The sequence below is a fragment of the Eimeria necatrix genome, genomic scaffold (genome assembly GCF_000499385.1).
Source record: "Eimeria necatrix Houghton genomic scaffold, Enh_scaff208, whole genome shotgun sequence".
Classification (NCBI taxonomy): Eukaryota; Apicomplexa; class Conoidasida; order Eucoccidiorida; family Eimeriidae; genus Eimeria; species Eimeria necatrix.
The window spans coordinates 7,248-27,776 of record NW_013655124.1 but is presented as its reverse complement, the minus strand read 5'-3'; the positions used below and the strand labels follow the sequence as shown (position 1 = coordinate 27,776).

Genomic DNA, 20,529 nt, shown 5'->3' with positions numbered 1-20,529 from the left:
GAAATCTTACTCATTTAAAGGGCGGATGGGGAGAAACTGCTGCTCTCCGTTGCAACGGCGCTCCCTTGCAAGTTGAATTAGTTGAATCGCTGACCATTCGCATGACTCTTCGCCGCCAGCCCTTCATTTAGGCTCATAGCTTTCTCCTTTCAGTTCTCCTTTGTCCTTAGCGAGGCTTCACAATCTCGAAACTCTCGGCTGCAGAGAGTTGCCTTAATCCCGTTGTCTTTCTGGGGGGTGAACACAAGCCAGGGAGCGCGTGGGTTCTGCGCGGGTCCCCCGTTTCCAGGGCCAAACCTTCGCACACTGCTTAGCCTAGCGTTAATAAATATTAAAAAACAAATATATCTGCACTTGAAGGGAACGGAAATGAAGCTCGCTAGGGCCTTAGCGGCAGCGGTGATGGTTTCTGCGTGGCTGTGCGCACATGCAATATTCACAATTAACGTAAATATGAGTTTTCAGAGGGAGAAAAACGCAGCTTCCGGCGCACAAAAGTTTCTTCCCATTCGAATTCGTGAGCTTGAAAGGCCTATTTCGCCCTCAGCTTTCCTTGTTGTACTACATCAGTTTCAGCTCGCGTGTGGTGTCCTCCCCAGGGGGCCATTAGTAGATAGATCAGCTTATTTCCACCCGAGTGTTTCTCTAAAACTGATTGCATGCGTTTTTAAATCCTCGTTGCTGCTTCCCGTGCTTGTGGTGTTTCCGGGGCTTCGCAGCTTCTGTGTTTCAGCTTTCCTGGTTTCAGAATCTTGTGCGGCACGTTTTCGCCACCGAAAAGCTGGTGTTTCCTCACGACTCTTGCGGCCAGAGCTGCTTATTATATTTGTCTTGGATTGTTTCCGTTCTGACGCTGGCGGAATGGATAGCTTTCGCGTACGTTGTCTGCTGCTGCTCAAGGCTGTTCAAGCTTTCACAGCTGCAGCCCTTCAAGCTGCATGGCTTCAAAGTTGCCTCAAACACGCACTGAAGGCCGCCTAGGGATATAAAGCAGTCAGGCATAATGTTAAATAAATTAATTTAGGCTGTGTAGTGCTGTGGAGCTCCTTGAAATCACTTCAGTGCAACAGATCACACTATGGATGCGGGCAAAGAGGAGTGACTCTGAAAGAAAAAAGCTACAGGGAGAGCAGAGCCACAGCATTCACACTAATCTTCGCAAAAGAGCCTACCAGCTATTTGTTGAAGAGGATATCTGTGGCATTAACTTTCTAATTAGAAAAGCGGGCATGGAAAGCTGCGCCAAACCCAGTGTGGTGCTTGCAGGGCTTTTCTGCTGAGGGCTGTTTGGAGTAAACTGATATGCCCCGTCTTCTCCACTCTCGGCTACATTTTGTTGGCTGCTGGGGTATACGGCTGCGTACGGACTTGCGCGTTTATGCTGGCGTGAGTCGACGCTTCGGCATCCCCAATTCAAGTTTCCTGCTGCTGCTGCTGCTGCTGCTGCTGCTGCTGCTGCTGCTGCTGCTGCTGCCGTTTCAAGTGCTCTGTGGCCAGGTTTTGTTTATATTTGAGTTCTGCAGGCCCCACTTGCCGGAAGACGCGGCAGTGTCGGTGGTTCGCGCGCTGTGCGCCGTGGATAAGGGCCTGTGGGTCCTTTGGGACTCTCTTGGCGGGGCTGCCTCAGTGCTGCTGTGGACGCTCGACGGGCTCCTCAGCTCTCTCGTTTGGCCTTCTCTAGAAGACATAATGGCCACTGTTGTGCAGCCCAGCCACCGCCAGCTTCTCAGCGAACTTCTCGCAAAGGTGAAGGAAGTGGCGCACACTTTGCCCGAGACAGTGCCTCACCCTGAGTTCTAGAACGAAGCCCTGCAGCCCTCTGGCCCGCCCCGCTTGCTGCAGCGCTGCACAGAACAGAAAGTGCTGCTAAAGCGGCTTCATTATATATGCCACTTATTTGCACAAGTCCGCTCCGAACTTTGGCTTCTTGGCCCTGCCGTGGTGGAGCCTTTAGGGGTTACTGCGGTGTCTCACTTTTGGCAGAAGCACCAGACTAAGTCTTTAGACTTAAACTTCATTTTTGTCCCGAGTAGGCGTTCTCAGGAGTGAAACTCTGCAGCAGTTTGGCAGCAACTTTATAAGCAGCAGCACAGCAACTGCGGGCTCTCGCGCCGACTCTTCTGCTGCGGATTAAAGGCAATTGAATATTAAGACTCACAGTAGCTGCATCTTTTTAAAGGATTAATTCTGCTGATAGTACAGGTCTGGCTGCCTCTGCAGCTTTTGCAGAATAAAAGCCCATTCAAGCAAATGGCCGTTTCAGTGTACGGCGTTCCAGTTTATTCCACTTGGAGGCAACAATTGTTCAAAAATGGCTCAAATTGATGCTTCTAGAAGGCTTAATCATGAAAAAATGATTAATAAAAGTACTTTTAGGAGCCTTTATCATATAAAACCGATTAATAAAGGCCCGGGATTTCGAGCACCAGTGGCGCAATGGATAGCGCGTAGCCCTCCTAAGGCTAAGGTTGTGGGTTCGAGTCCCATCTGGTGTGCTCCTTTTGACTCCTTGTGCGCATTTGAAGTTATTTTCTCTTTTCAAAAGGCTGGTGAGAACTTTCTGGAAAAATAATTCCATTTTAATGCAACTTTATTTGCAACATGATGCAGATCGCATTTCGAGTGGTCAACTTGAGCACCAGTGGCGCAATGGATAGCGCGTAGCCCTCCTAAGGCTAAGGTTGTGGGTTCGAGTCCCATCTGGTGTGCTCTTTTTGCTTTCATTTTTCTTTTTTTTTTCTTTAATTAATTTAATGTAAATTATTCATTTGTATAATTGGCGTTTTGCCATTTCTGCCATTCGCTCAGGGATTCTCATGTGCCTGCGAGTGAGCGGCTGGAGAAGAACACTGCCGCGCACATTGGCGAACAGCCCTCTGTCTTAATGAGGCGCTAAAGACCAGCCACAGTTATCAATTTGTTCTTTTTCTGGCTTTTATTCTTAATTTGTTGCAGTTAATTGGTCTATTTAGTTGCACACGAGCCTAACTAGCCTGACTTTCCGTTGGCGTTCTCAGCTGCAGTTTCAGCTGCGCATGCAAGTCTGCGCTCGGGCTGTCGGCAGTCTTCGGCAGCCCCTTCACTGCGAGCTCTATTAATCCGAAAAGCATTAATTAGGGACAAATAATTGCGAGAAATGGCGTTTTTACTGACTCGGAGTGCACGCGCGCGCTGCAGTTCGCCCGGCCTTTGCCCGCTTTCCCGCGCGATCTTCCCAGCCCCAGCGGCCGCACAGGCGCGGCTTTTGCCCTTTTTTCCCAGCCTCCATGGCCGCTCCGACTTAGCCGCATTTCGAATGCCAAATGCCGCCGCTGCGCTTCAAGCCGCCGCAGCAAGTGCGCATAAAGTGCCCCAAGGGGCGCATTGTGCCGCTGCTCGAGCCCGAAGTGAAGCTGGGGAAGACCCTCGTGGCTGCAGCGCCCCACAGAGTCACGGAGCAGCAGCTCGAGCAGGCCAGGAGGACGCTGCGGCGGTGAGAGCCGCTGCTGCTGCTGCTGCTGCTGCTGCTGCTGCTGCTGCTGCTGGGTGACCCTGCGTGCTGCGGCGGGGCCGCAGCAGCACTTTCCAGGAATGCTGGGGCTCTCTGACACAATAAATGCATTTATTTGAATTTATTTGCATTTTTTTGCTAATTAGTTTTCAATAATGGTGGGAAATTGAGTCTGGTTGCTTCTTACGTGAAAGCTGCTGCTGCTTCAACTCATGTCCTCCCAACTTTGCTTCTTTCCGGAAGTTCTAAAAGGCCCATAAGGCCACAAGGCCAGCTAGCTGCTGCGCCGGCTAGCTGCAGCGCAGCAGCTAGCTGCAGCGCAGCAGCTAGCTGCAGCGCAGCAGCTAGCTGCAGCGCAGCAGCTAGCTGGCTGTGCAGCACTCGCGTGCATCGCAGCAGCAAGCTGCTGCGGCGCAGCAGTCCGTCGCTGCTGCTGCGCCGCAGCAGCGCGTGGCTGCTGCTGCGCTGCAGCGCGCTGCTGCTGCGCTGCAGCGCGCTGCTGCTGCGCTGCAGCAGCAGGCTTGCTGCTGCGCTGCAGCAGCAGGCTTGCTGCTGCGCTGCAGCAGCAGGCTTGCGGGCTGCTGCTGCGCATGCATGCAGCTACTTGGGCCGCTCGAAAGAACTGCTGCAGACAGTGCATGCAACTTACCCAGTGACGCGAAAAGCAGAAGGAGTGAAGATGGGGCAGGGCAAGGGGGCCATAGACCACTTCGTGGCCAGAGTCCCTGCAGGTATTTCCTTTGCTTCTTTGCTGCTGCTGCTGCTGCAGCTCCTGCTGCAGTCCCTGCTGCAGCTCCTGCTGCAGCTCCTGCTGCAGCTCCTGCTGCAGCTCCTGCTGCAGTTCCTGCTGCAGTTCCTGCTGCAGTTCTTGCTGCAGTTCCTGCTGCAGTTCCTGCTGCAGTTCTTGCTGCAGTTCCTGCTGCAGTTCCTGCTGCAGCTCCTGCTGCATCTCCTCCTGCAGCTGCTGCTGCAGCTGCTGCTGCAGCTCGTGCTGCAGTTCCTGCTGCAGCTGCTGCTGCAGCTGGTGGTTTGGTGGCTGCGTGGTGTGCTGCTCAGGGCGCGTGTTGTTTCACATTCCGCAGCCAAGTCCATTCGAAAGTTTGCTGCCGCAGGCGCCGAACTTCCGGGCCTTCAAAGCAGCAGCAGCAAAACTGCCTTTTCCCGTAGTTTTTAGAGAACAAAATAATTATTTTCCCCTCAAGAGTCTGCAGCACTTGGCGCAGCAAAAGCGAAGACAAGACGCCGCGGCGCGCACGGACGCTGTGCGCAGAAAGCTGCTGCAGTCGCTGCCTGCAGCAGCAGCAGCAGCAGCAGCAGCAGCAGCAGCAGCAGCAGGGGGTCTTCCCTGACTGTTGTGTTGCAAGAAGGGGAAGTGCATTTGTTTCGCTTCTTTGTTTGGACTTTTTCCATTGCAAAAGTTGAAAACAATTAATGCATTTCTCCCAACTTAAATCGCCGAAGCAGCAGCAGCAGCGAGCTGCCCGCGCTGCGGTGTACGTACACCGCAGCGAGCTGCCCGCGCTGCGGTGTACGTACACCGCAGCTGCGCGCAGCTGCGGTGTACGTACACCCCAGTTTCGCTTTCATTTAAATTTGAAATGTTTCCCCGCAGTGTCCAGAGTGTCGCCTCCACTAAAGCAAAGACAGCGTTTTCTGTCGCTTGCCGCCAGCAGCAGCAGCAGCAGCAGCAGCAGCAGCAGCAGCAGCAGCAAAGGGGCCCGCTTGAACTTGGGTTTTTGCTGCTTTCGCCTCCACTAAAGCAAAGACAGCGTTTTCTGTCGCTTGCCGTCAGCAGCAGCAGCAGCAGCAGCAGCAGCAGCAGCAGCAGCAGGGGGGGCCGCTTGAACTTGGCTTTTTGCTGCTTTCTTCCCACTAAAGCAAAGACAGCGTTTTCTGTCGCTTGCCGTCAGCAGCAGCAGCAGCAGCAGCAGCAGCAGCAGCAGCAGCAGCAGGGGCCGCTTGAACTTGGGTTTTTGCTGCTGCTTCAACTCCGTTTTTTTCCCAAGACCCCGTCAGCCGGGCCAGCGGGGTCTTCTGCTGCGGCAGGCTGTGGGGCCCCTGCGGGAAGTAAGCTTTCCAGGCCTCGGGGGGGATGCTGCTGCGCATGCGCTGCACAGTTTGCTGCACCTCGGCCAGCTCGTCTTCGTCGTCTGAAGACGCGCTGCTGCTGCTGCTGCTGCTGCTGCTGCTGCTGCTGCTGCTGCTGCTCGCGTCCGTCGCGAAGCCGCTCGCCGCACGCACGCGGCAAAACTTCCCCGACCGCACCTCCCAGCCGTCCAGCCTGAGGCCAACAAACCCAAACCAACTTCAACTGCAACACGCATTCAGCTGCAGCACTTGCTGCAGCACTTGCTGCAGCACTTGCACTTGCTGCAGCACTTGCTGCAGCATTTGACTGCAGCAGTTGCTGCAGCAGTTGCTGCAGCACTTGCTGCAGCACTTGCTGCAGCACTTACTGCAGCACTTGCCACAGCACTTGCTGCAGCGCTTTCTGTGCTGCAACCCTTGCTGCAGCAGTTGCTGCAGCAGTTGCTGCAGCACTTGCTGCAGCCCTTGCTGCAGCAGTTGCTGCAGCCCTTGCTGCAGCAGTTGCTGCAGCCCTTGCTGCAGCAGTTGCTGCAGCAGTTGCTGCAGCAGCGTCTCCCTCACTGGTTGAGCTGTAGGAGCTGTCCAGCGATTTCTTTCTCGGGAAAGAACTGCTGGAGGCGCGCGAGCCACTGGGCGGCCAGCCGGCGGCGCCCCCGCCGCAGTTTGCGCCAGGCGGCGCCCAGAAAGCCAAAAGAAGAAAAGTTTTGAGTGCAGGCGACGCAGTCGGCCAAATTCAGCACTGCGTGCCACCAGTTGGGCGGCACGAAGATGATTTCCCCCGGCCGCTGCACGCACTGCGCGCCGCACGCAGCACCCAGCGGCCCCAAAGGTTTAAAATAATAATATTTATTCCCTTATTTCCACTTTTATAAGCAATTTTGCAAACAATTCGGTGTTCGGGGCTGCGCATGCATGCATGCATGCGTGCGTGCATGCATGCAGGCATGCGCGTCATCTGTTCAGGAATGCATGCACCAGTTGGGGCAGGGAATGGTTTCCACGGGAAGCTGCATGCGCTGCAGCGCCAAAAAGAATAAATTAAACAAATTAAATCCCAAAAAGAACCATTTAAGCGCACGGCTTTCCACTTGCAAAGTGCAACTTGCAGCGAGTTGCTGCAGCAAAGTAAACCCTTTGGGGGCCCCTGGGGGCCCCTGGGGGCCCCCAAAGGGTTTACTTTGGTTTTAAGAGTTTATTAAATTAATTAAAAGACAAAAAAAGGCCAAGAAATGCGCAGATCGGCGGCTTTCCCCGCTGCTGCGCTCACCTCGTAGACTTCCGTCTCAGGATACTTCTCCTTGATGCGCGGCAAAAGCTTGTCGAACCACATAATTGGCTCGTCGTCTTCTCCGGCCTTCAAGAGGTGTTTTCCCTTCACTATTTCCTTCGAAGTCTCCGGGGGAAATAAAGCCCACCTGCAGCCACCGCCCCACAGCCACTTCGCCACTCCCGGACTTCCCCGCAAACCCAAACTCCCCCAAACGCTCGCTGAGGTCTCAGCCGCCACTGGCAGCCACTGGAGCTCGGAAAGCCCCGCAACTCTGCGCAAAACTAACCCCGGGGGCCCTTGGGGGCCCCTGGGGGCCCCCGGGGGCCCCTGGGGGCCCCTGAGCGCCCCTGGAGGCCCCTGGGGGCCCCCGGGGGCCCCTGGGGGCCCCTGAGCGCCCCCGGGGGCCCCTGGGGGCCCCCGGGGGCCCCTGGGGGCCCCCAAGTGCCCTACTGCAGCAGGCAGCAGCAGCAACTTATCCCCAAATGGCCCACCGCTTGTAGCCCGAAGTCACTGCGTTCCAGGCCGCTGTGCCTAGGGGGTCTGTGTGGACAGTAGTGCCGCTTCTTTTGGGGCCAATGCAGAACCAGCGGTAGCTGCAGCAAGAAGAAGACAGAAAAGGAGAAAAAGGGCCTTAAATGGTCCTTTTTTGGATTTATTTGAACTAATTTTGAACTAATTTTGCAAACATTTCCATTTTTAACTCCTATGAAGGCCACAGAAGCTCACGGGGGCCGCCGCTCTTCTCCCACGATGGCGTGCAGGTCCACGGGGAAGAGTTCAGGCACTCGCCAGTCATTCAACAAGCCGCTGCGCACAAAAGAAGTCAAATAAAGCAGAAAATAAAATAAAAAACTGAAAAGATTTTAATTTATTTTTTATTTTTATTTTTATTTTCTTTTTTAGTTGCATGCGGCACTTGCGGCTGCACTCACCATGTGTTCGCCTTGTCCTCCACTGCAGACTCGAAGAGGTAAAGCGGCGAGTCGTCGTTTTGCTGTTTCAAATAGTCAATGAAGTACTTCTGAGCAGCCACAGACAACACAAAGCTACAAAATAAATAAATAAATAAATTAAAAAAGAAGGATCTGGAGAATTCAAAATAAATGAACTAATTAATTAAAAAAAGAAGGATCGGGAGAATTCAAAAGGATCAGTCCACAGTCCCACGACAAACGCAGCAGCAACACGAACTCCCCAGCCTCTTGGAAAACTCCGCCAAAGTTCTCTTCGCGCACAATTTTGAGTTTTATTTTATCTCCATTGTCTTTTTCTCCAACTTTGAACTTCGCCGTCCTGTAGGCGCGCCGCAGGCTTTCGATATCCCAGCGGCGCATCGCCGGCCAGTCCTCCATCCACCCGCACAGCAGCACAGGCCTCCCGGGGACTTCGTAGTTGCGAATAAAGTCTGAAACGCAAAAGAAAACTAAAAATGAAAACAAATAAGCAATAAAAACGGGAAAACAGCCGCAGCAGCGCTGGCAATGCGGGCGCCACAACAGCCACCGACCCCGCCATTCGTCAGAGAGAATCTGAGGGAAAAGAAAAGGAATACTGCATCAAAATGGACCCAAATGTTTCAAAATTGACCAAATAATGATATTTGGCTAAAAAATGGAGGCAGAGAGAGGCCAGACGCACCCACAAGAGTGGTGTTCGCCTTGTAGATCCTGGGGAGGTTTTCACGAATGTGCATCGACCTTTCGCAGAAGTCCGTTTCTGCATATCTGAATTTGCTCCATTCGCTCCAGTGGATATCTCCTCTGCAGCCAAGCAGCGACTCTGGAGCTGCAGCTTTCTGCTGCTGCTGCTGCTGCTGCTGCTGCAGCTTTCTGCTGCTGCTGCTGCTGCTGCAGCTGCAGCTTTCTGCACTCCGCTGCCGGTTTGTCGAGCTTTCTGCTGCTGCTTCGAGCTTTCTGCTGCTGCCGCAGCTTTAATTGCCTGACTTTGCTGCTTTCCATAACTGGAAAACTCACCGGTGCTGCTTCTTGGCCCTTCTTATTCTGTCTCGCGTTTTGCGGTGCTGAAAGTTCGGCTCCGGCAAAGGCTTGGGGCTGCTGTCGGTCTGTGGCGGCTTTTGAAGAGCTGCGTCTGTCTTTTCCTTCGTCTCTCGAGTTGCGTTCGAATTTGCTGCTGCTGCTGCTGCTGCTGCTGCTGCTGCTGCTGCTGCTGCTGCTGGTGCTGCTGCTGCAGCTTTCCCGTTGGGCTGTTTCGCTGAGCCCTCGGCGTGGCTTTCCTGCGCTTCTTCAGCGGGCATTGTCCCTCCAGTCTTTTCACTTGGGCGAATCAAAGAAAGAAAGCACAAGTCATGGTCTTCGGCGCTGCAGTCCCACTTGTGAACGGAACAGCCCGGCGGCGCTCCCACGGCGAGCCCTGGGGTTTCCGAGGTCTAAAAACGCAAAAGCTCTTTAAAATAAGTCAAATAAAGCTCTTTGCGAAGGCACTAGACCTGCAAGTCCGCAGGATCAGCAGGATCACCCGGGTTTGCAAGAAGTGCGGCAGCAGGCTGGAAGCCGCGGCGCAAGACTCGTCTAAGGCGTTCAGAAAGCCACTCAGCAGCTCCTAAACACCTTTTGAAGGGCAAAAATGAATTCTTTGCTGCAGTTTCAGCCCGCAAGGCGCAGCACAGCAGCAGCACGCGAAGTGACTGCGGAGGGGCTGCGGCGCTGCAGCAGGCTGCTGCGCGATCCAGCGCCTTCCGCGCAGTTTCGAGCCGCTTTGTCTTTTTAAAAGGAACTTAAACTCAAAATGCTTTCCAAAAAAACAAACTAAGCCGCGGAATGCAGCCGCGGGGCCAGCAGATGCTGTACACCGCAGCTTGAATCCTTTCAAGGAGCCCTCGCGGATCTCTCGCCCAGCTCCCGGTCCTGCTCAGTATGCAGGAAAGCAGCAGCAGCAAACTCCAATTTTAAACTACTACTACTGCTGCTGCTGCTGCTGCTGCTGCTGCTGCCGCTGCTGCTGCTGCTGCTGCTGCTGCTGGGTGGCCGGCCCCTCGCAGGGGCCCCCCGAGCGAGTGGGCCAGCCAGCCCTAGCCAGGGCCTCATGGTTGGGGCTGCTGTCCTGCGAAGGCCTTGGCCTCATTTGCGGATTAAATTGAAATAAAACTGAAATAAATTAATTTATTTTAATTTTTGCACTAAGATGAACTCTTAAAGGCCCAATTTAGTGCTCGCAGCAACGCCAAGTGACCTGAAACAAACACCACTTACAGCAAACGCGAAAGCCCTGGAGGCCCCGCGCCTCTTTCTGAAGAGCCCCTCTAGTTCATTAGAATTGCCTTTGTTAAGGACTGCAGCAGATCGCAGCAGCTGCTGCTGCGCCCTTGTGAAAGGCGCAGCAGCAGCTGCTGCTGCGATTAGCAGCACCCCACAAGCCCAGCCCTGCAGCGGGCCGATCACTAGTTACTCCTCAGGCACGAGGCTAAAGCGCTTTTGCATGCAGCCTGCTGCAGCTAGAAAGATGAAACAGCAGCAGCAGCAGCGCCGCTGCTGCTGCAGCGCGTCAATTGGAGCTCTGCGAGCCAGTCTATGAACCTGCTGCAGCCGGACTTCCTGCACTGCGGGAACAACAGCAATGTTATTTGACCCTAAAGCTGCTTCAGGCGTTTTCGTTCAAAAGATCCGTTGGATCTGTCTTTGTGTTCTTCCCGTTTCTTCTGTTGCTGCTCTGCATCGCTCCCGCGACGACAAGCTGCGGAGTTCCTGCTGGATCTGGCGCAGCTTTCCGGTGATCAGCGTCAATACACCTATTTGTTGTTTTCTAAAAAGCTTTAATTACCAGAATTTGTTAGAGTTTGAAGCGGGATTCTGATTTTGTTGACGCGCCGGCGAGTCTGTACAGCGCACTCGTGCGCGGCGGCACTGCGACTCAGCGCCGCCACATCCGCCGCGTTTGCAGGAGCGAATCCGCGATCTGCGGCTGAGACGAGCTGATCTTTAGATTAATTAATAAATTGAAGCGGATCGGATTCAAATGCGCCCGCGCTGCCATGGCGTGGCGGTGGGACAGAGTGGCCGCTGCGTTCTGCGTGCAGCTGGCCGTCTGTCTGGGCGTGCAGGCGCAGGGGAAAGCGCCGCAAGACTGCCGCTTCGACCAGCCGTGCAGCTTTCTGCAAGTCCAAGTGAGTATAAAAGCTGTTTTGCTGCGGATTCCGAAGTTGCATGCAGTTTGGAGCAGGCAGAGGCGGGCGCGAAGGCCGAGACGCGGGAGGAATACGTGGAGAACTGGGTGGCCGTGGGGCTGTTTGTGGCGATAATCTTGTTGTCAGTGGCGTTTGAAGCATTTGTGGGGACTTTTGAAGAGTTTTTAAGACGAAGACGGCTCTTGAAGCTGCAAGAAATGCTGAACTGCGCCTTCAAGGAACTCACCATCCTCGGCTTCATCAGCCTGTTCCTGTACGCCGCCGTGCGGCTGGGGGCCGCGCGAAAGCTGAACGACAAGTACTTGGGAGTGTCCAAGACGGAAGAGGCCGCAGTGGCTGAGGCGGAGGCCCGCGGCGAAGAGCCGCGGCCGCCCACGCACTTGACGGAAACTTTCGAAACTATTCACGTTTTGATCTTCATGGTAATGCTGGCCTTTTTGCTGCAGGTGGCTGCGCTCACGGCGCTGGGGCAGCGCACGATGCAGCAGCTGCAGCAGCTGGACGCGAAGCCGGAGGCGGAGCTGCAGGCAGCAGCAGCAGCAGCAGCAGCAGCAGCGCTGCAGCCTGCTGCTGCCGCGCAGCTGCAGCAGGCGCTGCAGCACTGGGCGCTGCGCCAGCGCTTCCTCTTCGCCGCAAACCCCCTCCTCCCCAGGCCCAGGCTGCAGCAGCCGGGCTCTCCAGTCTTTTCTTTTGCTGCTTATTTGAATTATTGTTTTGGAGAAAGCTTGGCAGCAATGGTGGAGCTGCCCCCCAGCGTCCTCGTCCTCGCGCTGCTGCTGCTGCTGCTGCTGCGGCCCGCCCTCGCCCTCTCCGGCAGAGAAGTCATTGCCTTCATGGCTGCTGCTGCTTTCTTGCTGCTGCTGCTCACTTCCTTGGCCTTCGCCTTCCTCACCTTCGTCGACTCCAAACTCCGGCCCGACTCGGGGGCCCTCCTGGCGCTCTTCGGGGGCCCCAGGGGGCCCTTCACTGCCCCATTGACGACATGTAAGCAGCTCTTCACTGACACCCTTCGTGCTGCTGCTGCAGCTGCTGGACTTGCTGCAGGCCGCTGGCCACGGTGAAGAAGTGGCCGCGGGAGCGGGTAAGTTGGGTTTGCTGCTGCTGCGCTGCAGCAGCAGCAGCAACTGAGACTCCCGCAGACAGTGAATCGAACTGCTGCTCTCTTCCCCTTCGGCAGTGAGTCCTTTGAGCCCCCAGCAGCCTCTTTGCTGCTGCACTTCCAGGCTTAGACCCCCGCTACTGCCGGCGGCTGCTGCAGCTGCTGCTGTTCTTCCACGCAGCCTACACTGCCGTGCTGCTGTTGTGCTGCTGCGCCCAAGAGAACGGCTCCCGCTACATCTGGTGGACCAATGGTCACTGGGCCTACCCACTCACCTTCCTGCCCCTCGCCGCCTCCTTCTTCACCTGGACAAGGGTCACCTGCTGCTGCTGCTGCTGCTGCTGCTGCTGCTGCTGCTGCTGATGCTTCCGCTGCTGCTGGTCCTGCTGCTGCTGCTGCTGGTCCTGCTGCTGCTGCTGCTGCTGCTGGCAGTCGCGGACTTGAAGTCACTCATATGTTGTTTGCTGCTGCAGCTGCTGAGGACCTTCACGACTGCATTTCACCTGGACTTTCTTGCCAGTGCGAAAACCATAAGAGCAGTGGAGGCGGAGCAAGACGAAGTGGGGACTTTGCGAAATTTTTGGATTTTTGAATTTTCGGAATTCCCTTTTGCTTCTCCAGGCCATTCTGCAGCGCGACGCGCAGATTCTGGACTTTTTAATGCACCAAGTGAAACAAATAAACTTTTAATTTGCAAATTGGACTTCAAATTCGCTGCTGCGGCCCGCAGGGCGGCAAGATCGAAAATGCTGCAGCAGTGCAGCGGCAAAGCCTCCTTGCAGCTTTCCGGCGGCTCCCCCGCGAGGCCCAGGCCTACATCAGAAGTCTTTTTTCAAGTTTGGCGGAGCACTCTGAGAGATTTCCGCATGCAGGTGAATTTGAAAAGTCCTTTTAGTGGCAGCTTTCCCGCGAACAGCCGCTGCTGCGTTCAGAGGCCCCCGGCGTGGTGTCGAGACAGGCCATGGAGGACATCATAAGGTGCACGAGAACGGAAACAGTGAGAAAAAGGAATTTAAAACTAAATTTGGAAATATTCCACTTCTTGCGGCCTCCAGGAAAGCAAAGAAGACGCAAAGACCTTCGCGGAAGACTGGTTTCGCATTGTGGACGTCACAAAGAGGTTCGCGAGATCCTGCGCTGGGAACCTCCGGGTGTACGTACACCGCAGCGCGCAGTGGCTACTTGCAGTTCGAAGACTTCAAAGCATTTGTTGTTCTTTTGGGCTCTTTGGGGGTCGACAAAAAGGACTATCCGCAGCACCAGCGGGCGACTCTGGGGCGGCTGTTCGAGTTCCTGGACGCCGACGGAGACAGACAAATTGTGCGAAATAAATATTTAAAAATAAATATTTAAAATAATTCAAAGTTTTTCAATTAAATGTTTCTTCAACAACTTCTGCTTCCGCGCAGTCGCCGCAGGAGCTGGAGGCGGCGCTCAGCGGGTGAGCCGAGAGGCCCAGTGGCCTTCGAGTTGAAAAGAGTTGAAGTTTAAATTCGAAATTAAATTTGAAATTAAATTTGAAATTAAATTTGAAATTAAATTCAAAATATCTCTTCAGAATGAGACCTCCGCTGGGCAACGCCGAGCTGCTGCTGCTGCTGCAGCGCATCTCCGAAGACGGCAGAGGCCGCATCACAGAGGCCAGCCTCTTCGCCTGGGCGCGGCGGACTCGCCTGCGCTCGCGGGCCTTCGCTGGGCCAGCGGGGTAGCGGTGGACCACCGAGTGGACCACTGGTCACCCCTGCTGCAGCAGCAGCAGCAGCAGCAGCAGCAGCAGCAGCAGGGAGTGTTGAGCAATAAGTTATTTATTTGTTTTGTTTCGTTTAGTTGGCCACGTGAACAGAAAGTGCAGCTGCTCTCTATTAATAAATGAAAACTAAATAACACCAGAGGCTGTCTCCTCTTAAGTTGCAGCTGTTGGTCCACTGGACCACTAAACTAATTCCCGCAGGACTGCAGCTGGGCCACTTGGCTGCTGCTGCTCAGCACTGCAGCCTTTTGCTGCTTCTACCCGGCCCCACAGAACTGCCTAAGTGCTGCAGCAGCTGCTGCTGCACAGCTGCAGCAGCAGCTGCTGCTGCCCGGGGCGTTTGGCCCTGGCGAGAGCTGCAAGACGCGCTGCTGCTCGCTGCGCTGCAGCAGGCGCCTGCCGCTGGACAAACGGGGGCTGCTGCTGGCCCGTCTGCTGCTGCTGCTGCTGCTGCTGCCGCCTGCAGGCGCCTAGTGACTCGCTAGGCCTTGAGTGAACTGCGTGCTGCGTGTTTCGCTGCGAAGCTGCAGCAGCAGCAGCAGCAGCAGCACCAGCAGCAGCAGCAGCGCCGCGAGGCGCAGCGCGCGGCGCGGTCCGCGCCGCGCAGAATCGGCTAAGAGGACTTTGTTTGGCTCAATTGAAGTTAAATGAAATATAAATTTGAATTAGTGGAGAGTTTTTGGCCTGGGAAGGGCGAAGGCCGCAGGAAAGCTGCTGGGCGGACCCGCCAGCCCCGGGAAGCAGCAGCTGCCCGGGGCGGGATCTGCAGCGTTTCGGAGCTCCAAGAAGAACTCGGAGGCTTTTATTTGCAAAAAGTAAGAAAGATTTAAATTGCTGCTTCGAAAGGCTTCTTTGAGGCGCACCAAAGTCTGCTGCTGCTGCTGCAGCCGCTGCTGCAGCCCCGTGCGCTCACTTGTCAGCCCCCACCGGCCGCGGCGCTGCAGAAACTCAGTTTTCGAAAAAGAAAATAAAAAACCTTTTCTTGTTCAACTTCTGCTTCCTCGAAAGCGCGAGGGGCCCCCCATATACCGCAGCAAGAGCATGCCACCCAACACCTTGCTGCCTCCGCCGCCGCCTCTGCAGCCAACTCTGGGGGCCCTCCGCTCTTCTGGCGGGGCTCTTTAGGGCCTCTGGGGCTTTCGAGGGCCACGAGACGCAGCAGAGCTGCGCAGGCTGCTGCTGATTCGACAGCAGCAGCAGCAGCAGCAGCAGCAGCTGCAGCAGGGCCGCCAGCCGCAGCGGGCGTGCGCGTTTCCGCAGCAGCGCAGCAACAGCAACAGCAACCAAACTCAAAACATGACAAGACTCAGAGAAGCCCTGGGCGGCGCAGCCTCGCCGGGGGCCCCCCAGGGCCCCGGCAATGAACAGCAGCAGCAGCAGCAGCAGCAGCAGCAGCAGCAGCAGCCAGGCAGTTGTCCGCAGGACTTCCCCTGGCTGCAGCTGTGGGAAGTCTGGCAAAGAGGAAGTATGACCCCCCTAAGCCAAGGCGAGACCTGGTGGGTTTGGCTCTGCGGCTTAGCAGCAGCAGCTGCAGCAGATTGCTGCTGCTGCTGCTCGCGCTGCTTGGCAGGCTGCTGCGCGGAATGCTTCTGTTGCTGCTCTGTGCTGCTGCTGCTGCTGCTGCTGCTGCTTCTTTAGAGCTAGCTGCTAAGGCCGCTGCTGCTGCTACCGTCAGTGCCTCCTCTGCTGCAGCTGCTACCATTGCTGCAACTCTCGCGGATCCTGCAGCTGCCACTGCTACCACTGCTGCTGCTACTGCTGCCAGAAGTGCTGCTTTGCTGCTGCTGCTGCTGCTGCTGCTGCTGCAGGTACGTGGTGAATGCTGGCTTTCTGAAGGCTCTGCAGCAGGAGGCGACTCGCCTGCGCGCGAGCATGTCAGCAGAGGCCGCAGCTCAAGTCCTGAGCGGTTTAGAGAAGTTCGTTGCCCTTTCCAAGCAGCAGCAGCAGCAGCAGCAGCAGCAGCAGCAGCAGCAGCACCAGCAGCACCAGCAGCTGCGCATCGCGAACGCGCCGCTGCTGTCGCCCGACAGCATCAAGAACGGATTTGCAACAAAACGCTCGCGGCTGGCCACGGGGGTGGAGAAGCAGATGGTGGGGCCCTTTGTCTCTTTTTAAATGCATTTTAATAAATAAAATAAATAAAAAAGAAGAAAGCAAACAAAATAATTCAACTGTGTACAGGAAAGCTGCCGCTCGCGCTGCTGCCGCTGCTGCTGCTGCCGCTGCTGCTGCAGCCGCGGGCGCCGCAGCAGCGCCGCTGCTGCGATCCTGCGGACTCCTGAGTTCCTCTCTGTTGCATTTCTTTTATTTGAAGTTTATTTGTTATTTAGGATTAAAAAGACTGCAAAAGACAACCCATTTCGCGCGCTGCGGCTGCCTCTGCTGCTGCTGCTCTGCTGCGGCTGCCGCTGCTGCTGCTGCTGCTGCTGCTGCTGCTGCTGCTGCTGCTGCTGCAGGGCCTGGCGTTTCAAGTCTGCGACTCCGACACTTGGACAGTTATGACTGCGTGGGTCCCTTACGACATCGAAGTGCCCCGCGGGGTGTACAGACAGGGCGGCCGGCTGCACGTGGAGGTGCAGCCGCTGCTGCTGCATGCGTTTCGCGCTGTGGGCAGCAGCAGCAGCTGCAGAGAAGCAGCAACAGAACCTGTTGCCGACTTCGTAGCCACGCGATCCGACGCGCTCGACCTCGTTATCCACAAGGTGAAGCAGCAGCAGCAGCAGCAGCAGCAGCAGCAGCAGCAGCAGCAGCTTACTTTGCTTGCCTTTTTCTGTAGCCCTCTTGTCTTTGCTGCTCTCTCTGCCGTTTGATCTCTCTTTCCTTTCTTCCCTTTTGCTGCGGCTTCTTGCTGCTGCTCTCTTTCCCCGGCGTGGCTCGCATGCACAATTTGCTGCCTGCAGCATCTGCATGTTTCTTAAGAATACTTTTCAATTTCTTGCCAATTTGCCCCCTGTTTTGCTGCTGCTGCTGCTGCTGCTGCTGCTGCTGCTTGCGAATGCTGCAGCTGAAGGAAGCTGCAGGCGTAGAGCCCTACGATGCCCTCCTGCACGTGTCGCTGCAGCTGCGGCCGCGGGGCCCCCGGGGGGCCCCTGGGGGCCCCCCCGTTGTTCGCACCTCCGAGCAGCTGGAGCTGCGTGTGCGAGCCTCTGGACACTTTGGTGGAGGAGACGGACTTAGTTGACGGGGCTGGAGTGGTGCTGCTGCACCGTTCGGCGTGCGTGTGCATGCAGCAGCAGCAGCAGCAGCAGCAGCAGGAGTCCGAGGAGGAAGCAGCAGCGTGGCCGCTGGGGGCGGCCGGGGCGTCGGCAGCAGCAGCAGCGCTGCAGCGGCCGGCGCTGGGCGGGGGCGTGCTGCCGCTGGCCGCGGCGAACCGCGGGCTGGCCCCCGCAGCAGCAGCAGCAGCAGCAGCAGCAGCAGCAGCAGCAGCAGGGCCGCGGGGCCTGAACGACCCGCTGGTGGACCTCTGGTTCGCCACCGGCGGCCTCGTGGGCCTCGTCAACTTGGCCAACACTTGCTTTCTAAACGCTGCAGTGCAGTGCCTTTCTGCTGTTCTTCCTTTTTCCCGCTACTTCCTCAGCGGCGCCTACAAGGCCGACATCAACGAACAAAACTGCATGGGCACGCAGGGCCGCCTCGCCGACGCCTACGCGAAGACCCTCAAGGTCCCCTGCTGCTGCTGCTGCTGCCGCTGCTGCTGCTGCTGCTGCTGGGGCTGCTGGGGCTGCTGCTGGGGCTTCTGGGGCTGTTTTTGCTGCTGGGGCTTCTGGGGCTGTTTTGGCTGCTGAGGCTGTTTTGGCTGCTGGGGTTGCTGTTGCTGCTGCTGTGCAGGTGTGTTGTTCACTTACTTGGTTTCCTTGCATGCGGCTGTGGTTTTTTTGTTCAATTTGTTTGTTTATGAATTCATTTATGTCTATTTATTTATAATTTGTGCATTATTTCTCGTTTATATTTATATGCGGGTTGTTCCCCCGGTTTCTCGGCTCTTTCTGCGTCTGGAGCCGCTTTCGGCGCCCGGGCATGCAGAAAGTTGAACAGCGTTGGATCCGCGAGGATCTGGAGGATTCGAAAGGCGATTTTGGGTTTGTTGAATTCCTTTTGTTTAATTTTAATTGTTTTTTGCTTTTTTTCGCGCTTGCAGGCGCTGTGGGCTTCGAACGAAACGGCTTTCGGCCCCCGGGAGCTCAAGTGGGCCGTGGGCGAGGTGCGGGAAGAGTTCCTCGGCTTCGCCCAGCAAGACACTCAAGAGCTGCTGGCGTTTTTGCTCGACGGCATTCACGAAGACCTCAACAGAGTCCGCAAGAAGCCTTACTACGAGGTAACTGGGCTGGAGGCGGTGGCAGCCGCAGCAGCAGCCGCAGCAGCAGCCGCAGCAGCAGTTGCAGCAGCAAGTTGTTCGAGATAGCGGCGAATCTTGGGGAAACATGCGAGAAATAGTCCTTAGAAGCTGAGTTTACTTGAGTTTATTCTGAGTTTATTTGAATTAAGCAAAGCAGCTGACGAATTGCGGCCAAAGAGCCGGACTTTTGCGCTGCCGATTGCCCCGCCGTTCAAATTCCCACCCGCGCAGCAAAGCAGCAGCTCTTTGCACTTATAAATGCGCAAATATTTAATTAATAAACAAAGAGTTCGTTAGCGGACATTCGCTTCCCGGAAACTCGCCCATTCTCCCTCCAAGCCGCTCCCCCGAGCACCTGCTCCTGCTGCTGCTGCTGCTGCTGCTGCTGGCGCCACCCCTGCTGCTGCTGCTGCTGCTGCTGCTGCTGCTCCCCCTCCCCTCACTCTCCCCCGCCGCTGCTGCTGCTGCTGCTGCTGCTGCTGCTGCTGCTGCTGCAGGACAAGATCGAAGGCAGCGCGGGTCTGAGCGAGAGCGTGACAGCTTTGCGGAGTTGGCGGCGGCACTTGGAGGTGCACAACTCAGCCGTGGTGGAGCTCTTTCAAGGGCAGTATCGCTCGCGGCTTTTGTGTCCGCTTTGCCGGCGGCTGTCCGTCACTTTCGACCCTTTTTTGACTTTGTCGCTGCCGCTGCCTCACGCGGCGCCGCTGCGCCTCGCCTTTGCTGCCAGCTTTGCGGCTTCCAAGGCTTTTGCTGCGGACCTCCACGCCCTGCTGCCTCTCTCTCAGCAGCAGACCAAGACCCTCGCCCTGGTCCGCTGCTGCTGCTGCTGCTGCTGCTGCTGTTGCTGCTGCTGCGGAGCAGCAGCAGCTGCTGCTGCTGCGGAGCAGCAGGTGCAGTTGCGGGGCTGCTGCGGGGGCTGCGGCGCAGAGGTTCCGGCTGCCCGTGCTGACCCTGCTGCTCGCCGGCGGCGCGGGGGCCCGCTGCTGCTGCTGCTGCTGCTGCTGCTGCTGCTGCTGCTGCTGCTGCTGGTGTCGTTTGCGGGTTGGCTCTGTGCAGTTCATGTGTGCTGCTGCTGCTTCCCGCTGTTGAGCGAAATTCGGAATGGCGTGTGTGGGGCTTGCTGCTGCTGCTTGCTGCTGCTGCTTGCTGCTGCAGCGGCTGCTGCATGCAGCACTCGAAGATGAACTGCCACAAGCAACTTTAATGGAAGATGAAAAGGAAGAACTCGTCCGCCAAATCTGCAACTGTACGTACACCCCAACAACCAGCGAAACCGCCAACTCCTCCAAACTCGAAACACCTCCTAGAAACGAAGGGTTTAGGGTTTAGGGTTTAGGGTTTGGGGTTTAGGGTTTAGGGTTTAGGGTATACGGTTGAGGGTCTAGTGTTTGTGGGGTGTAGGATCTAGTGTTGGGGGTTTTAGGGTTTAGGGTTTAGGGTTTAGGGTTTAGGGTTTAGGGTGTATAAAGCCTCTGAAAAGGCCTCTCAGAAGGCTTAAAAGCGCAGTTTACAAAGACCGTCTAGAGGACCTGTTTGGCCGTGAGGGTTTAGGGTTTAGGGTTTAGGGTTTAGGGTTTGCGTGCAGGTTCTGGAATAAACAAAATAGAAGAATTGAAAGAAGACCAAATTCTCTTAGTTTGCAGAAGACCCGGCGAGATGAGCCCGGGGGCCCCTCAGCTGGGGACCAGCGGCTTGCGGGCATTTGGCCCGGGCGAAGAAGTGGGCGAATTTGGTCTATTTTGGTTTATTTTAATTCATTTTAATGCATTTTAATTCATTTTAATTCATTTTAATTCATTTTTAATCATTTATTATCACTTGTATTCTTTTGTTCTTCATTTATTGCTCTTTTGGGGGTCGATTGCCGTTTGTTTGCAGTTCAGATCTCTTGAATTCGTCATTTCGTTCTAGTTTGGTGGTTTTTAGTTCATTTTAATTCATTTTAATTCGTTTTAATTCGTTTTTTTTCCATTTCAATTCATTTTAACTCATTTTAATTCGTTTGTAATCATTTATTACAACTTCTTATCATTTATTGCCACTTATAATCATTTATAATCATTTATTTCCCCTTTATTTCTCCTTTGGGGGTCGATTGCCGTTTGCTTGCACTTCAAATCTCTTGAATTCTTTTTGTAATTTTCAACTTCCAGTTTGGCCCCAATTAACTCTCTAAAGTGCTGTACAAATAAAAACGAAAGTTTTGTTTTTTATTTTATTGAAAAGTATTTTGTTATGAATTGTTATGTATTATTAGATGAAGTATTAATCTTTATTATTCTATCTTATCACATGATATATATATATATATATATATATATATATATATATATATATATATATATATATATATAT

The 20,529-nt window shown here is 55.2% G+C and overlaps 8 protein-coding genes across 8 annotated transcripts in view; 7 read left to right on the top strand and 1 right to left on the bottom strand.

Annotated features, from left to right (window-relative positions):
- Window positions 1–369: 369 nt before the first annotated feature.
- Window positions 370–1,800, top strand: ENH_00028270 (hypothetical protein, conserved; the record flags this gene model as incomplete). Its single annotated transcript, XM_013584770.1, has 4 exons — window positions 370–517; window positions 720–876; window positions 1,267–1,386; window positions 1,524–1,800. 4 exons carry the CDS (start codon window positions 370–372, stop codon window positions 1,798–1,800), a joined length of 702 nt encoding a protein of 233 aa, XP_013440224.1.
- Window positions 1,801–3,302: 1,502 nt separating this feature from the next.
- On the top strand, window positions 3,303–4,664 carry ENH_00028260 (ribosomal protein L16, putative; the record flags this gene model as incomplete). The annotated part of the gene is made up of 2 exons (XM_013584769.1): window positions 3,303–3,472; window positions 4,091–4,664. 2 exons carry the CDS (start codon window positions 3,303–3,305, stop codon window positions 4,662–4,664), a joined length of 744 nt encoding a protein of 247 aa, XP_013440223.1.
- Window positions 4,665–6,879: 2,215 nt separating this feature from the next.
- ENH_00028250 (hypothetical protein) lies at window positions 6,880–9,063 on the top strand (the record flags this gene model as incomplete). The annotated part of the gene is made up of 6 exons (XM_013584768.1): window positions 6,880–7,060; window positions 7,575–7,655; window positions 7,781–7,869; window positions 8,084–8,253; window positions 8,487–8,608; window positions 8,822–9,063. 6 exons carry the CDS (start codon window positions 6,880–6,882, stop codon window positions 9,061–9,063), a joined length of 885 nt encoding a protein of 294 aa, XP_013440222.1.
- Window positions 9,064–10,820: 1,757 nt separating this feature from the next.
- Window positions 10,821–13,888, top strand: ENH_00028240 (hypothetical protein, conserved; the record flags this gene model as incomplete). The annotated part of the gene is made up of 7 exons (XM_013584767.1): window positions 10,821–11,973; window positions 12,213–12,403; window positions 12,562–12,648; window positions 12,819–12,960; window positions 13,257–13,408; window positions 13,498–13,529; window positions 13,693–13,888. The coding sequence occupies 7 exons, from the start codon at window positions 10,821–10,823 to the stop codon at window positions 13,886–13,888; spliced, it is 1,953 nt and encodes a 650-aa protein (XP_013440221.1).
- Window positions 13,889–15,134: 1,246 nt separating this feature from the next.
- On the top strand, window positions 15,135–16,648 carry ENH_00028230 (ubiquitin carboxyl-terminal hydrolase, putative; the record flags this gene model as incomplete). The annotated part of the gene is made up of 3 exons (XM_013584766.1): window positions 15,135–15,334; window positions 15,647–15,929; window positions 16,295–16,648. The coding sequence occupies 3 exons, from the start codon at window positions 15,135–15,137 to the stop codon at window positions 16,646–16,648; spliced, it is 837 nt and encodes a 278-aa protein (XP_013440220.1).
- A 225-nt stretch (window positions 16,649–16,873) lies between these two features.
- ENH_00028220 (Ubiquitin carboxyl-terminal hydrolase , related) lies at window positions 16,874–18,240 on the top strand (the record flags this gene model as incomplete). Its single annotated transcript, XM_013584765.1, has 2 exons — window positions 16,874–17,500; window positions 17,977–18,240. The coding sequence occupies 2 exons, from the start codon at window positions 16,874–16,876 to the stop codon at window positions 18,238–18,240; spliced, it is 891 nt and encodes a 296-aa protein (XP_013440219.1).
- Window positions 18,241–18,467: 227 nt separating this feature from the next.
- ENH_00028210 (hypothetical protein) lies at window positions 18,468–19,235 on the bottom strand (the record flags this gene model as incomplete). Its single annotated transcript, XM_013584764.1, has 2 exons — window positions 18,468–18,695; window positions 18,870–19,235. The coding sequence occupies 2 exons, from the start codon at window positions 19,233–19,235 to the stop codon at window positions 18,468–18,470; spliced, it is 594 nt and encodes a 197-aa protein (XP_013440218.1).
- Window positions 19,236–19,377: 142 nt separating this feature from the next.
- ENH_00028200 (Ubiquitin carboxyl-terminal hydrolase , related) overlaps window positions 19,378–20,529 on the top strand; it is a gene marked incomplete at both ends in the record, with an annotated part of 6,078 nt that continues 4,926 nt past the window's right edge. Inside the window, 2 exons of the mRNA XM_013584763.1 lie at window positions 19,378–19,420; window positions 19,760–19,893. Coding sequence (XP_013440217.1) covers window positions 19,378–19,420; window positions 19,760–19,893 — 177 coding nt within the window. The remainder of the gene's footprint in view (window positions 19,421–19,759; window positions 19,894–20,529) is intronic.